Source organism: Mustela nivalis (assembly GCF_964662115.1).
Source record: "Mustela nivalis genome assembly, chromosome: 19".
Taxonomy (NCBI): Eukaryota; Metazoa; Chordata; class Mammalia; order Carnivora; family Mustelidae; genus Mustela; species Mustela nivalis.
In genome coordinates, this window is record NC_139038.1 from 1,325,975 (window position 1) to 1,341,725 (window position 15,751).

At 58.2% G+C, this 15,751-nt stretch overlaps 1 protein-coding gene across 3 annotated transcripts in view; it reads right to left on the minus strand.

Annotated features, from left to right (window-relative positions):
- Positions 1-15,751, minus strand: part of MAD1L1 (mitotic arrest deficient 1 like 1) — a 310,570-nt gene that overhangs the window by 184,784 nt on the left and 110,035 nt on the right. For all 3 annotated transcript variants that reach the window (XM_082714045.1, XM_082714046.1, XM_082714047.1), the window contains one exon: positions 4,757-4,901. In XM_082714045.1, coding sequence (XP_082570171.1) covers positions 4,757-4,901 — 145 coding nt within the window. The remainder of the gene's footprint in view (positions 1-4,756; positions 4,902-15,751) is intronic.

Genomic DNA, 15,751 nt, shown 5'->3' on the forward strand with positions numbered 1-15,751 from the left:
AGAGAAAACCAGCAAACGCACGCTTGGCATATGGACGAACCATGCTGGCCCATGTCCCCACACCCCATGCCTGGACACCAGCTCGGAGCTGCCGCCCCAGAAATGCCCCTGGGCTACCACCTCCAGGATGGTGAGGAACTACCTGTCCCCAGCTCCCAGGGGCCACTGATGCCGGGCTCCATAGTCGCAGCCAGAGGAACAAAAGCTCACAGCCACCCAAAACCCGGGCATCGTCGTGAGTCGGGGCCTTTGTAACAACAAAACCTGGAAGCCATGAAAACACCACGTGACGCCCGGGCATACGTCTGTTGCGTGCCCACTTCATGGAGTCCTGCTCAGCAGCAAAAAGGGACCACACACTGATACGGGCACAAACTGGGCAGATCGGGAAGATCCACAGAGTGGAAAAGCCAGTCTCCCAATGGCCACATGCCAGACGATTCCATGTTTACCATGCTGTTGAAAGGATAACACTTTAGGGACAGAGGATGGATGAGTGGCCGCTGTGCCCAGGCCATTGTGGGGCAAGTGAGATGAGTGTGACTGGGCATGTGTGAGGCCATGCAGCAACTTGCCAGCGGCGGCTATGCCAAGCCACACGTGACAAGAAGACAGATATACACAAGCGTGTGCCCGTATCAGTTCGTGGAACCATGACATAGAAAGGAAGCACCAAGGAAGTGGTGAAGGGTGTAAGGAAACCTGTGTGCTATCCTTGCCTTCCTGTGATGTGTAACTATCTCAAAACAAAAAGCTGGGAATACGAAAAGTCATCAACAGGGCTAACAAGACGGCAGGTGTCAGGGTTGGGGGGAACAGGGATGACCCACACGTGTGGGTTAGAGATGGACACGTCCATGTGAACCCATCCAGTTCACCGGAGCTCGGGAAAAGACCCAGGGCAGCATTCCTGGGTACGCGCACACACGAGTTAGGACATGCACACGTGCATGCATGCACAGACAGGCTTCCTGGCTCTGTGAGCTGATAGGGCCTCAAAGAACCAGCAAACCCATGCCCACTCGGATCCTGACGCTGCCCTTTAGGGCAGCAGGTAGGGTCCTGGAGGGGTGGCTGGTGCATGGCTGGGCAGGAGATGCTCGGGACGCGCCCAGGGACCCTGCAGCACAAAAGATGAAGAAGTACAAGGGCTCCACCCCCACGTGGAGGCTCGACTGGAAGAGCCCCCGGCTGCCGGGGCCATAAAACCAGGTAGCACTGGACTAAAACCAAAACCTACAGTCAATATTCATGGCCCATCTGCTATAAATAAATGACTGAATTACTGACACAACGGGAAGGAGAGTCGAATCTCACGTACAAGAATTTGGAATGGGAGCTACTCTGCACGGGGACCGTGTTCCCAAGTCCACTATACGGACGGACACACCCTGATAGACACAGCTCGGCCACATAAGCGAGCCTGTCCACACAGCTAAGTCACGGCTGATGCCCTGCCCCCAGGCAAGGAGGATGAAAGCCGCTGCCTTGCGACTGCCGAGGTACCACTGCAGGACATCTGAGCCACACTCAAGGCATGAGAGTTATCCAAGCCGAGGAGTCGGAGGAACCGTTACAGCCTGAGGCGCCAAGGAGAAGTGACCGCTCAGTCCCGCTGGGATCCCAGGACAGAGCAAGGGCGGAGGGTTAGCTAAGGGAACAGGAGGAAAGCGCAGACGTCAGTTAGTGATGCCGGTCAGGCCTGGTTCGTGACCAGTAATGACTGCACCACACTGACGTGAGGGGTCAGTACAAGGGAGACGGAAGGCAGCAGACCGCGTGAGGACTCTCTGAGCTAGCCTTACCTTTTTTCTATCAATCGCAAACTGTTCTAGAAAATAAAGTTTATTAAACACAAAAGCAGTAGCTGTTTGAAAGCAAACAAGACCTTATCACTGCGTCCCAGGAGAAGAGCAGCCACCAGGCTGGGCAGGGTACCGTCCCCAGCTGGATGCTATCCAGGACAGACCTCGCAGGGAGGACAGCCCCAGAAGCCCAGGGCCTCCTACAGATCCAGCCGTGAGAGCTCCCACGAGGCCGGACAGACAGCCCTGGAGACGGAGCACCGCATGCCCACGCATAAGCACATGGCGGCGGTCCCGGGATCCCCACGAAGACTCCCAACCAGCCACAGCATCCTGCGGCCCCCCCTTCCAAGCAGAACTGTAGTTCTTAGGCTGCCACACACTTGGGGGATGGGAGGGGAGCTGCATCCCCCATGAGCAGGGGGCACGCCCTGTATCTGTGGATCGTATTTTTCCGTCTATGATGTATCCACAAGTAAAGTCGGTTGCTTCTGACCACGCCCACCCCAGCCCCTGGCCTGACAACCACCGATCTGTTCCCGGTATCCATGAATTCAGCGTGTTCAGATCCCAATGTGAAATCATGCAGTATTTGTGCTTCTCTGACTTGTTTCACTTGGCGCAATTCCCTCCGGGTCCCCCCCATCTTGTCACAAATGGCGGGACTTCCTTCTTTTTCATAGTGAAGCGATATTCCATTGTGTGCCGATGCCACGTCTTCTCTGCCAGCTCCCCTGCAGCCAGGCACCTGGGCTGCTGTGAATGCGGGGGAGCACACACCTGTTCCACACGCTGGCTCCGCTGCCCGCGGGGAAACACCAGAGTGCACTTGCCGGATGGCGCGGTGGTCCCAGGTTTCCATTCCTCAGGGCCCTCCAACCCGTTTCCTCCTTCGTGGTTTTCACATGCCTCACGAGCACTGTCCACACGGGAGCCAGTCAGGCTGGCCCATGAGGCTCCTTTAGCACACCACAGCCCTGCTTGCTCTGTGGATGGCAAAACGGGGACCCAGACGGATTAAGCACATTCTCCAAGGGAGCTTCCCACGCTGGGGATTGCAGCCTGGCCTCACTCCCACATACAGAACATCAGGTCCAGGCGTCCCTCACCCCAGCCACAGGAAGCCCCTCCGTCTGAGCTGAGGATGCGCCCTCCGGGCAGGCATGCCATCCACCTCTTGTTCCCTCTGCCCTCCACGATCTGGACCGATGCCGGCAGCACGGGCTGCCCCTTCATGCCCATGCCCCCAAATCCTGCACGAGACTCTCACAAACTGACTCTCTGGCCCCAGCTCCGCCACGGCTTCAGCTCCAACAACTTCCACCACACGGGGCATGAGCGTGGGGCTCAGTCGGTTGGGCGGTCGGCTCAATCTCAGCTCAGTTCACGATCTCAGGGTCATGAGAGAGAGCCTCCTGTCAGGCTCCATGCCCAGCTGGGAGTCTCCTTGGGAGCCTCTCTCCCTCTGCCCTTACCCGCCACCCGCTGCATGCAAGCACACTCTTTCTCTCTAAAAAAAAAATGTAAAAAAAGGAAAACTTCCATCACAATTAGCAAACGTGTGTCACTGCTTCCTGTCCCGTGAGACTGTAAGTGCTGGAAGGGCCATGAACCCACCCACGCGCAGAGATGAGCTGGTGGCACACAGTACACACTGGAGAAGGAAGGGAAAAAGAAGTGGCGGCACCAGGAGGCGGCTCCGTAACCCTGACCGTCACCCACCACAAGCACCCAGGCCTAAGGACCGTGTCCTCACCTTTGCCAGAAGGCTGCCAAGATCCAGGACATGGCGCATGAGGGGACGCTGCATGACTCTCCCGCAGAGACCAACCGCAGAGCCAGGATGTCGGGGGCAGCCCCAGGGACCTCTATGCAAAGGCTGGCCGAGCATGACCTGGGAAGCCCCCTGGACCCAGGGCCCTGAGTAATGTCAAGGCTCTGAGTGACAACATGGCATGACAAGGAATGTGCTGGAGAAGCCATGAAATGGCAGGCTTTTTGTAGCTGAAATAGGACTGTCCCCTCCAAGCTTCATAAGCAGGAGGTCCCAGAGGCTGAGAGTATGAGGCATAACTCCTGGCATCCCCCAGGTAGACCGTCTCTCCCTGGCATGGCCTACAAGGCCCACACAGTGTGGAGTTTGGGGCAGCAGGAAGGTGTCTTTGGCCAACAGGCTGGACAGCCCACATCCGTGCCTGGAGAATGTCTAGGGCCAGATTCAGGCTTTCTCGCCCCTGTCTCCTGAAACTTCAGCAACCAAGGGAATGTTTAAGTAACACGCTGCCTGCAGACTCCGTCCAGCTAGATATCAGAAGCTTGTCAGGCACAGGAGGATTAGAGAGAGCCCTGTCTCCACCCATAAGGCTGGGAGCAAGAATATTCAGCCCAGGGTATCTGGCCCCAGAGACCCAGGCCAGCCCCCACTTACCCTGTGCTCACAGGTCCCTGAAGGAAGGGAAGGCTGCCCTCACCCACAGCCTAGGGCAAGGTAGACCCTGCCTGCGGACTGGGTCAGCACAGCCCCAGCCCTGCCCCTCACCGGAGCACTAGGTGGTGGGATGGCCTTCCAGAAGGAGGCCCACACCTGGGCCCTCTGAGTCCCAAAGGAACCAGCAGGGTTTGCTGAAGTCTTTGCTGGGATTCAAGAACCTGAGAGCATCCCAGGATAAAAGGCCAGTTTGAGGAAGCCACCATGACTCTCTGCTTTGGATGCAGGGAAATGGACGCTCTTCTGTGGGAGAACACAGGCAGCTCCACACAAGCCTGACCAGTCAGACCACATAAACCACTGTGGTTAACGGTGCCCTTCCCTTGGTAGCGATCTGGACAACCATTCAAGTCTGGGGACCAGGTGCTCTAGCTAGACGTGGCAGGAACAGGCTGGCGGCTGCAGGTCGGGATAGCAGGCCTCCCGAGCAGGGCCAGCCCGGGCACCCTACCACACCCCGTACCTTCGTCAGCAGCAGGACCCGCTTCTGGAGTCTCCGCGCCAAGGCCTCCTGCGTCTCCCGCTTCTTCCTCTCCTCCAGCAGCTGGCTGCTGACCTGGCGGACCTCCTCCTGGAGCTGCTGCCGAGCCTTCTCCAGCCCGCGGGCGCTGCATGAGAAAGGCGAGAGGGCAGAGCGGTGAGACCTGGCCCGCGAGACACCACCCCAGCCACGGGCCCCCCGGGACCAGGACACGCTCGTCACGCTGGTCCCAAAATAGAGCTGCACGTGCAAGCGGCACGCTGCCATTTCCTCACTGGTGAATAGCTACTTAGAGCTTTTCAGGAGTTTCTGGATTTCAAAGAGACACCCAGGGTGATCCCAGAACACGCAGGCGGCGGGGGGAGGGGGAGCTCAACCCCACACACAATGGGGAAAATTGTCGGCAACACAGCGCTCGGGGAGAAAGCACTTCTGAATGAGCTAAATTAGCAGCAAGCACTTCCATCCGGATCCCAGCAGCCAGATGTGCAGCCGTTGGGGTGAGGGAGCCCCCTCTGCCCGAGCTGGGCCCATTTCCCCATGCAGCCCGGCCGGACGCCAACAGGGGTGAGGACACCCCAGGGAACCGGGGCACCAGGGTGGCTGCTCGACGGGCCACAATCCCGGCACACCGACCTTCCCTGTGGGCCCCACCTAGGCCATCCCCCTCGGAACCGACCCTTCAGAAGACCATGGGTGGCCCCATTCAGGACCCCGCAGTCCTGACGGCCCATGAGCTAACACCCAACCCCCTGGCATGGCCACAAAGCATCTCCGGAGCGTTGTCTTTGCCTCTCTTTCCCCCAAAATGCCCTTAGTGCCCCTGTCCTGCCAGGGACCACCCTCTACTTCTGACGTGCTCTCAACAGCTGCCAGTGCCCAGCACGCACAGGAAGAAGAATCCTTGAGTCCCGAGACAACATAGCTTCACTAGTCTACACCCGGGGTGGCCGTCCCCAGGGCCTGATGGAGGGGAGGATGACCAGGGCAGCCCCCTAGGAAGCGAGATCTGTGGAGAGGGGTTGGGAAGGGAGGCGTCCTGGGAAAGGACCCTCACTGAGGAGCCAACCTCTCCGTGCAGGGAAGGTGCCTCTTTCCACAGGAAATCCTTACCATCTCAAGAGCCCTGGGGAAGCAGAACATACATCTGGACTATGCCATGGGGGTGCGGGGCGTTCACAGGAGCGACGCCGGGGAGACAGGAGCACGTCAGGCTCGGGCTGAGGGCCGCGGAGGGCACCTACGGGCTCAGCCACATCCAGCCTCCGACTGCAGCCTTTCAGCTTTGATCACTCAACTTGGAGAAAACCTTCATCTATGGGGACAACAGACAATGCCCATTTCTTCTCTCCCACACATAAGCACAGAGTTTTGTTTTTCAATATAGAAGTGAAGGGGACACACGCAGAGAGGAGAGAGTGGACCATGGACCATGGACCGGGCCCCTCACTCTCACCTCCCTTCGGCCATCCCAGAGTCTCACACCCAGGTGTGACCCAGCTGCATGCCTGACTGACCGCTCCCGCCCCTCCAGGTGCTCCAAGATCAGACACATAAGAACAGGCACACAGAGCCACTTGAAACAGTCCTATTAAGAGGCTATTTTGAGTTCTAACTCCATCTAAACTCTTCATAGGCCAACCTGATAATCAAGCACTGTGACGTCGACCCCAGAATCACTGAACTCAGGTAGGCAGCTCACGAGGGCTTGGAATCCATGTTCCAACACGGGCGACTGAATTCGACCAGCCCCATTCCCTCACTCACGCATGCCAAGGCGAGACCACAGCCAGCATTCCATCGACCCGAGCCACTCAGAAGCTGCCCTGACCACCAGCTCGGTGGGGAAAGCCTGGGGGAAGTCTGTCAAGCCCCGTGCCCCATAAAGTGGCAGCACAATGCCCTCATAGCCATGTGGGGGTCAGATGGGAGACCACCCCAAGAGCAGGTGGCAACTGGGCGGGGGCAAGCTGGGGCACAGGATGCCTGTGTCTTCGTCTCCTGGCTGCCAGCTCACTATGTAAGCCCTTAAAGCACCAGCAGGCCTCTGCCCCCCGGTGTCTGACTGGAGCCCAGCCCAGTCCTGACATGTCACAGGAACAAGTGTGTCAACTCAGAGGCAGCACCCCCGTGCATCTGGCAGCCCCCACGGAAAGGTCACTGGGCCTTTCAGAGCGTTGGGGCTGAGCTCAGGTGAGCAAAGCTCTTGGGCCCAGTTAGAAAGAACACCTGCTTCTCCCAGTGGTGAGACGCTTTCCAGGAAAGCAGGAAGGGAAGGAGTAACACCAGAGGACACATGACCCTGCAGGGCAGGCACGGGACAGGCACCATGCCCGCAGCTGTGGGATGAGCTCCACCCTCAGGGCTGTTGGCCCTGCGTCCCCAGGCCTGCCGAGGCCTGACACTTGGTCGGTGCTCAACTGTCCCAAAGCCGGAGGGAAGGTAAGATTCCCCCCTGAGGGCAGCACAAGGGACGCCACTGAACACTCTGTGGCAGGGCCCAGCACCATCGGCAGCTAGAGGCACTCAGCCACTCACCCAGCAGTGACAGGCCCCAGCGACAAGCTCTGTGGGTCCTGTGCAAACCCGGGGAATGAGAAACACAGGCCTGACCTCATGGGTCAGCAGGCTGATGGGGCACAGAAACCGCATGGCTCACGTGAACCAAGAGAACATGACACGAAGGGTCCTTGTTGCTACCTGTCAAGCCACAGCCGAGACGGAAGGAGAGAGCCGTGACGTCACAGAGCAGCCCCTACAGAAAGCAGTCAGTTCCTGGGGCCGTGGGCACCGCTGGACCAGTGAGTCAGACCTCTACAAGGCCCTGCTGGGACAGCCTCCCCCCAGCCCCACCCCCTCACAAAACAGGGCCGGTGCACACCACTCAGCCACCACCACGGGCACAAGATGGTCGAGAGGCAGACACACAGGTATGACTGGCACATGAGAGGACATCCGGAGGGGGGTGAGGGGGCATCCAGGGCACAGGTCTGTCACGTAGGAAAGGAGCAGGGGAGGGTGACCCCAATGTGGGCAAGGACGGGGCTTAAGGCAAAGGGTGTTAGAGCAGAGGAGCAAGTGAGAGACAGGAAGTGTAGACCACCACCCCACCCCACCCCCGTTTATATGCCCACCCGGCTGCAAAGGAAAGCAAAGCGCGGGCCGAGGATAATGAGCCAGGTCTGTATACAAACTCTGCAGAGACAGAGGAACGGCTGGCGGCACACTCAGGGGGCCGGCCCCACGAGAGGGATTCTGGCCGGCCCCCACGACAGAAGGGGAGGAACAGCAAGGCCCTCAGGAACTAAGAAAGCCCAGCCTCCCACAGGAGCACGGTTTTCCGTTTCCATGAATCCGGCTAAAGTGCCCCAAAAGAGTTGTTCAAACTACCAGCCGACAGATGGCCCTGCCCTCTCCCCTACATACCGAGGGGCAGAAAGAGGCTCCACATATGCGCCGAGCCCAGGGCCCTGACCCATGACACCAGCGCCTGGATGGCCAACTCTTCCCGCCGGGATGCCTTCTCCGGTGAACCTCAGCCTTTCTTGGGAAGCGGAGGAGAGAAAACTCATAAAACATTAAACTGCTAGTTCCAAGAGTAAGCTGAACTCTGGGGTCACTGGCATTTCCGCAAGCCTTTGGGAGTCCAAAACAAAGCGCTTAGTGCTTGAAGGCGAAGTCGGCATGCCTATCGATCAATGCCTTTTTGAGCGGGTGTCTGCTGCGGGAGACGAGGTCTGAGCTTCGGAGAACCATCTTTGTACTGCGGCCCCTTAGCGTCCGCCTCCTCAGCAAAGTCCCGGTCGGAGAACACCCACTTTCAGGGAACAGAGGACACAGCTTACTCTGAAGCAGCAGGAGACATTTTAATGACCTTCCTGGAGACGCGGCAGAAGCAGGCTCTGGCCCTGTGTGACCTCCGCACCTGCCCCCCCCCGCCCCCCACAGCTGTCTGTGTCCTCCCAGGATGAACATCAGCCTCCCTGCGTGTGCAGAAAGCCCAAGGACCGGCCACCACCTCTGGGAAGGACCTGGACAGGGTGCTGCAGTATCGCAAGAAGGGCGGTCATCCCCTGGTAGAGCTCTGCTCCGTGTGCGGGGCCCAGGCCTCGTCCTGCCAGGCTAGTAAACATGGAGTATGTGAACGCCAACAGCCATTGCCAGACTCGAACTCAAAACAACTCCAAGCCAAGCAAACCTTTATCCAGGGCACTTGGACAAGGTGCTGGCACATAGCGTGGGATTATGCTGACCACTGCAGACCGCTGCCCAAGGGCGTTAACAGCACAGCACAAGCTAAGCCATGGGGTCTCCAACATGGACCTGATTTCTACCAAGTACACTTTTGTGCAAAACTAAAAAAAGATTAACCAAACTTTATTCACATTAACAAATTTTATTCACATTAACAAAATTTTATTCACATTAACAAAATTTTATTTTATTTAGGGATTTTGCAAAATTCCTAAAGCATCTGCCTTCAGGCTCTCAGAAATGTAGAGCAAGCCACTAACTTCTCCAATTTAATAGACAGGAAAATTCTGGTCCCCAGCAGTTCACTCACTCACACAAGGCCCTGTGCACCCCACAGCACCACTGTCCAGGCCAAACCACTCTCAAACAGGTGACCCTGTTCTCTGTCTAGGGTACTCAGGCTCCCAGGCTGAGTCGGGACAAAGAGACACACACAGGTCCAGCCCCAGACACGATAGGCCCTGGCAGCAGCTGCACCCACAAAGAGGCTGCCAAGCTCTTGGCTCCATCAAGGCTCAGCAGGGAATGCTAGGAGGCTGAACATTCTAGAAGTCTCTTTGTCTGGGAGAAAGAAGGGGCAAGCCACAGAAAGGACAGGGTAGGGCTAAGGGCCAAGGAGTGGACAGCAGGTCAGAGTCAGCTGATCCAACACAGGGAGGTGTAATTGGCGTGTAGGTCAGGTGCTGCTCCTGGGCACAGGACACCCACGCTGTGTGACACCAGGCTTAGAGGCTAACATGGGTCACTAGCAGCTGGTGGAAGGTATAGTAGCAGGGTGGAGGGGCAGGGGGTAAAAGGGATCAGCACATTTTCAACAGATCACAGACAAGCAACACATTACACACTAAATGTCAGCCCCACACCTCAGCCCCCTCCCACTCCTACCAGTCTTCCTGCCTCCATTACCCAGGTCAAGGCACATGGTGGGCACATGGCCAGGAACGGTCTCCTACTTCCCATGACCATCTCACAGCCTTGAGGTGACGCCCATCAGATCACAAGCTTCCCTCCTGCACCTTGCTCTAAATCTTTGTTGTTTGTGCTCACGTCAGAGTTTCTAGATTCACGTGTGTTTATCCGCTTAATGCCTCTGCCCCCAACTGTGTTCCACCCGGCCAAAGAGGAATGGACTCATTACCCTACACCTGAGTTTGACCATGAAGCCTTCAAAGGCACGTCTTAAGGTTCTGAAGGACGCAAGCTCCACCCCCAGTCCCGCCCCTGAAGTTCACTGATGGCTCAGGGCTTCCAGACCAGCCAAGGACAAGAGAACAGATGTCCGGGCCTCAGGAAAGGATGGGAACGGCCCAGCTTGGGGGGGGGACTCAAGCAAGCAAGCAAGCAGCAAGGGCTCCTGGGAGTGGACATCAGAGAGACACAGATGGGTTTTGGGGAAACTTGACCCAGAGGAGGGGAGGGCGGGAGGCACAGGAGGACCCTGCTCAAGGCCAGGCTGAGGACAGTGTGCCCTGGCCTGCTCAAGAGGGATCCACCAGTGACAAGCACTGAACACATATGGAAACCGAATGCCTTCCTGAGGAGCCCCGGCGGAACTGTCCAACGAGACAGCATCCCTGAAATGGCACACACATCCTGTGGCCACAAGAAACACATGCCCAGCCATGTTCCTAAGAATGTGGCAGGGGGCCACACAGCAGCTCCGGAAGGCAGGGACACAGAAACACTCTCCCAGAGGCAGCCCTGTGCCACGGGCAGGGTTCTACTCCCAGCTCCCTGCCGAGTGAGGCTCTGGCTGCCGCTGGGGCTGGGTGCACCGCCTGGAAGCCATTACACCCCACACAGCCCACTGCCAATCCCAAGGCACTCAGGAGAGTGGGGCGCTGACAGCGGCATCCAGAGAGCCCTGGACTGCCCTGCTGGAGAGATCCAGCGGGGGCCCGCTCAGCATCTGACTGGTTGGATGCTCCCAGCAAGCCTGACCTTCCACTTCCTCCCCAGTAAGAAGGAAGCCACTCACCTCTGCCCTGCTCTGCCTGAAGGCGACATGGAATCTAAGGAGACAATGTGGAAAGAGCAGAGCACGCATGAAGTCCCCTGCCGTGCGCCTGCCCTTGGGGGTGGGGGGGCGTGGATTAACAGCCGGGGTGGAGTAGCCACCATGCAGCCTTGTCCATGCTGGGAAAGGCCTCCTTGACAGACCCCAGGCTGAGATTTGCTCGTGTACACTTGCCAAAGCACATGCGTAACAGAAGATGAAAGCAGAAGTGAGCAGCCAGGGTCTCTACGGACGGCGGAACTTGGGCCGCCCAACATGCGACGGGCTTGCAGACAGAGGACACCAGCAGCCCGGTCCTGCCAACCCGCAGGAATCCCAGGAGACGGCCCCCAGCCCTGCCGGCGAGGAAACGGGCCAGCCCGGAGCCCCACGTGCACGGGGGCACCCTCCCCACGTGGGGCCAGCCTTGCCCGGCACCACGAGGGCAAGTCTCAGAAACAGCAGCGCAACCACAGGCTCTGTCAGTCTTGCCGCGTGCTAACTGTGGTACAACAAGAACCATGTGCGGGGGGAAGGAAGCGAGAAGAAGACAGAGGCAGGTGGCACCTCCTCTGTGGGTCCTGCTAGCACTCATTAGAGGGGCCACATCAGCGGAGCAGCGAGCCTCATCCCAGTGCCCCATGATGCCCAGGCTGGGTGGCACGTGGCTGTCTTTACACAGGCCATCTGATTCCCGTCCTCAATGTATCCAAGTGTCATTACACATTTCTCTGAAAAATAAAAATGCAAGCCCGAACAACAGAAACAAAACCAGAGAAGGAAGGATTCGAAGAACCTGCCCAGAGGAGGGGCAGGAGGCACACACCAGGCCCCCTGCCCGTGGCCTGGTGCCGCCTTGGACAAGCCTGCTGCCCCAGCATCTCCAGCCGGATGGCCGGGTCTGCACCATACACCCCCCTTGAGATTGAGAATTAACCTTGTGGTTGCAATTCAGTCCCACTGTGATGAATCATGTGGTCTAGCCAATCCGTCCCCAGCCTGCAAACACACAGGTGGGGCTGCCTCCGAATCACAGGCATGGGGAGCCCCTGCGTCCCCCAGTGCGGGCGTGCCAGGCACACGGCAGGATGAGCTCATCACCCACCCCAGGCCACCCAGACTCAGCAGGGCAGGATGTGGCAGAGGCAGAAGGCACTCAGACCCTCACGTCCTCAGGTCCCATGGCCACACCCTGGAGCTGCTGAGGGGATGAGGGTCTGTGCACAGTCCTGGTCCTAACACAGGAAGTCACACGAGGAACAACAGGCAGCAGGGCTGGGCAGGAACCCAGCCAAAGGGGCCTTGTTCCTGTTCTTTCACCCGAGCTCGGCTAAGCGTCCACCACTGTTCATGTCGCATCTGTGGCCGCTTTCATACAACACTCTGTGGCCCAAAAGGGCAAAAGCCATTCATGACCTGGCCCCCTGCAGACACCGGTTACCGGTCCCTGCCTCTACCACACGTGCCGGACTTAAGGTTCGGAAAGGCAGGAGGCAGACAGACCCCACCCAAGGCGCTCCCCACCAGCCTGCTGGCGGCCACAAGCACACCTGCTGGCATGGAGGGCCCGGGGCCGTGCACGTGCAGTGTTCATTCCTCTTCAGAGAGATGATGCCCGAAGGTACCATCAGCTCGCTCACCTCCATCCCTTCCTGTAAGACTCCCAGGCCATCTCGTCTGCACAGGACCAGAGCAGCCCCAGTGTTAATCCACGGCCACCATGCCCCATGTGAAGGCGGCAGCTGAGGATCCGTCCAGGGCAGCTCCAAAGTTGGGCTGCCCGGGCACTGGGGCTCCATGGAGGAGCGGAGCTGGGTGTCCTCCCACCTTCTCCATGACTCCGTCCGAAGCTGGGGGCACGGTGTACAGCCGCCCTAGAGGGCATTCCACCCGGCCTCTCCTCTAAGTTGACAGGGGAAGGCAGGAGGCACGGAGGCAGGATAGGGGGTGGCAGACGAGCCAGCAAATCCCCCATATCTCTCTCTGGTGTCGGCCCGTGGCCCATTAGCAGCTCCGAGGTGGAAGCACCCAGCGGGCCAAGGATCGATAGACCGCCGAGTTTCGGCGAGCAGAGCTGCGGCCTCTCTCGGCACAGTCTGCAACCAGCACCTGCGCTCTGGTAGCATCCTTCCAGCCACCAGTGCTGCCTGATTAATAAAACCCATCCTGCCTGCCTGCTTCCCCATCGATTTCACCATCCTCGACCCAAAGCACAAGTCAATACCCAGTTAGGTGCGGCCCCTGTGTGTGGACGCTGAAGCTGACCCCCTCCTGGAGGGCAGCTGTCTCCCCCCTACCCTGGGGAGGAGCCCCCATCAGGGATGCAGGACACGGGGGCTGCATGGGGGCACACAGGGAGGAGCGCTCCCTCCACGGGGATGACATCCTGGTGCCTGTGGCGGACAAGCTCTCTAAGGGCTGGCACCCCACTAATAAACATCTCTAAAGCATTTTCCCATGCTGAACAACAGAAATGAAAGGAGAAAATGAGATTTTAAAAAATCATTAGTTTCTCTTTTACGTTTTTTTAGTGAAGCTGAGATGAGAGAAGCATCTGCTCACCCATCACCGTGTCAACACAGCAGCTCACTTATTAACCCCACTTCCTGCTTGGCGCAAGGCTGGGGCTGGAGAGCTGACACTTGAGAAATGCCAGCTCCAAGCAGTTTATTTCCTCTTGAACTTTAACAACTGACTGAGACAGAAATGACCTTTAGAAGGAAGGGCCAACGCTCGTCGGGACTGCGGGAGCATGGCTCTGCTCCGCGAGCAGGGCCCCTGCCACGGGACCACGCCCCTGCGGTGACCAGGTACCTGGGCACAAGGGCTCCCAGCTCTCCCTCTGAGGCAGTGGAGGCCGCGTGAGGGCTCCAGCCACACCGGGACGACTGCCTGCAGCGTGTGCCCCGGGGCCAAGCATCACGTGGGACACAGCTAGCTTCAGACCTGGCCTCCAACACGTGCCAGTGCAGGACCATGGGCCAAGGACACGAACATTCCCCAACACGCTGCAGGCACTGCCTCTCCCATCACCTTCCAATCTGTGCACCCAAGGGGGGCTTGAACGAACAGCGCCAGCAGGGGTAACGGGGTGGTGGTGGACATTCAGCTCTACTGCCCAGACCGGATATTACAGTTCCAAGTTCAAAAGTGTCTGAATAGATAGTGTAGAAAAATAAAGGTCTGGTGTAATTACAAATGCTCCATTAATTTTCTGAAATCTCTGGAGGAGAAAAGGAGCCTGGCCAACAGAGAGGACAGTCGTGTCAGTGCCAGACATGCCACGTGGTCCCATGGCCAGACTCGGAAGAGGAGCAGGTCGTGGGAGCAGCTGCAAGCAGTGAGCGCCCACAACACACACTGGTCAGAGGTCATGCAGGGACACCATCTGCCAGAGCAGGTCCGAGAGGAGAACACTAAGAACACCCAGCCTGCCGGCCCATGGCTGGGGACACTGTGGCTCACCCATCATGCCCCCAAACCTCCCCAAGGCTTCCACAGCCAGGCCCCAGGAAGCACCATCAGAGAAGGAAGGAAGGAGCTGGCAGACAGGACAGACGCAAGGATGTGATCTCAATGAGGAGAACCGACTGCCACGGCCCATCTTTCTTCCTGCTGCAGACAGGGATATAGTCCTGAGCCTGTACAAGGCACGACCACTGGCTTGGAGGCAGCCATAGACTCACTGTTCACGCAGCCGACAAATCATTGCAAACCGAGTGTCGGACACCCACCCAGGGAGAACAGACACGAGGGGACAGCCTTCACGGAGCTCACGGGCAGGATGAAGGTCATGACAGGTCTCGGGAAAAATGTCTTACCAGCAGAGACAAAGAGGACAGGCAAAAGGACTTCAAATCCCATAAAATGCTCCAAGGCCCAGCTTTGTTTTGCCCACAGACGCCAAGGCTCCAGCAACCACCTACATACAGAGACCGATGACCAGACATGCCCACACTGTTCACCATGGTCATGCTCCCACACATCACACATGAAGACCTAGGGACTGGAAGACCATGTTCCCTGAAGTGACCCCTTCATGGCCCATCACAGAACTCCAGGGAGCTGCAACGAGTGGGTGCCCCCCTTGCAGTGCCTCACTCTGACACAAGGGGACGCACTCCCAGAAACCTGAGCCCTGGCCCTGGCCCCACCAAGGAGTGATGAGCTCTGAGTTCAGACTACCCTGAGGTCCCACTGAGCTCTCGTCTACTCCAGCACCGAGCCCACCCCACATCACTGGGTGGACTGCTGGGTTCCGACCGCCTCCTGGCTCCTGCGAGCAGCACGGCTCTCAGCACTCCAGTGCAGGTTTGCAGAGGAACATGCATTTTCAGTGCCCTCGGGAACAGCTCTACACATGGCCATGCCAGGCTGGACTCCGCATGAACCTTCTGAGGACCCATCAGACTGGTTCCCACAGCGGCCGCACCACCTGGTACCCTGCCCGCTGTCTGTGTGGCTTCCAGTTCCTCACAGCTCGACCAACACTGGTTACTTGCCATCTCTTACAGTCACATTCCAGAGACCCCACGTGTCAGTGTCAGGTCTTTAGGATGACGGAAGTTCACTGCTCCAGGAGCCACACCCTCCTCCCCGGCTCCTGGCCATCCCAGCCGGCGTGAGGTGGCATCTCACAGTGGTCCCAATGCTCCCATGTGACCATTGCGCATCTAGAAAAACGTCTACTTAAGTCCCTTGCCCTTTGTATTTGCAGTGAAATATAC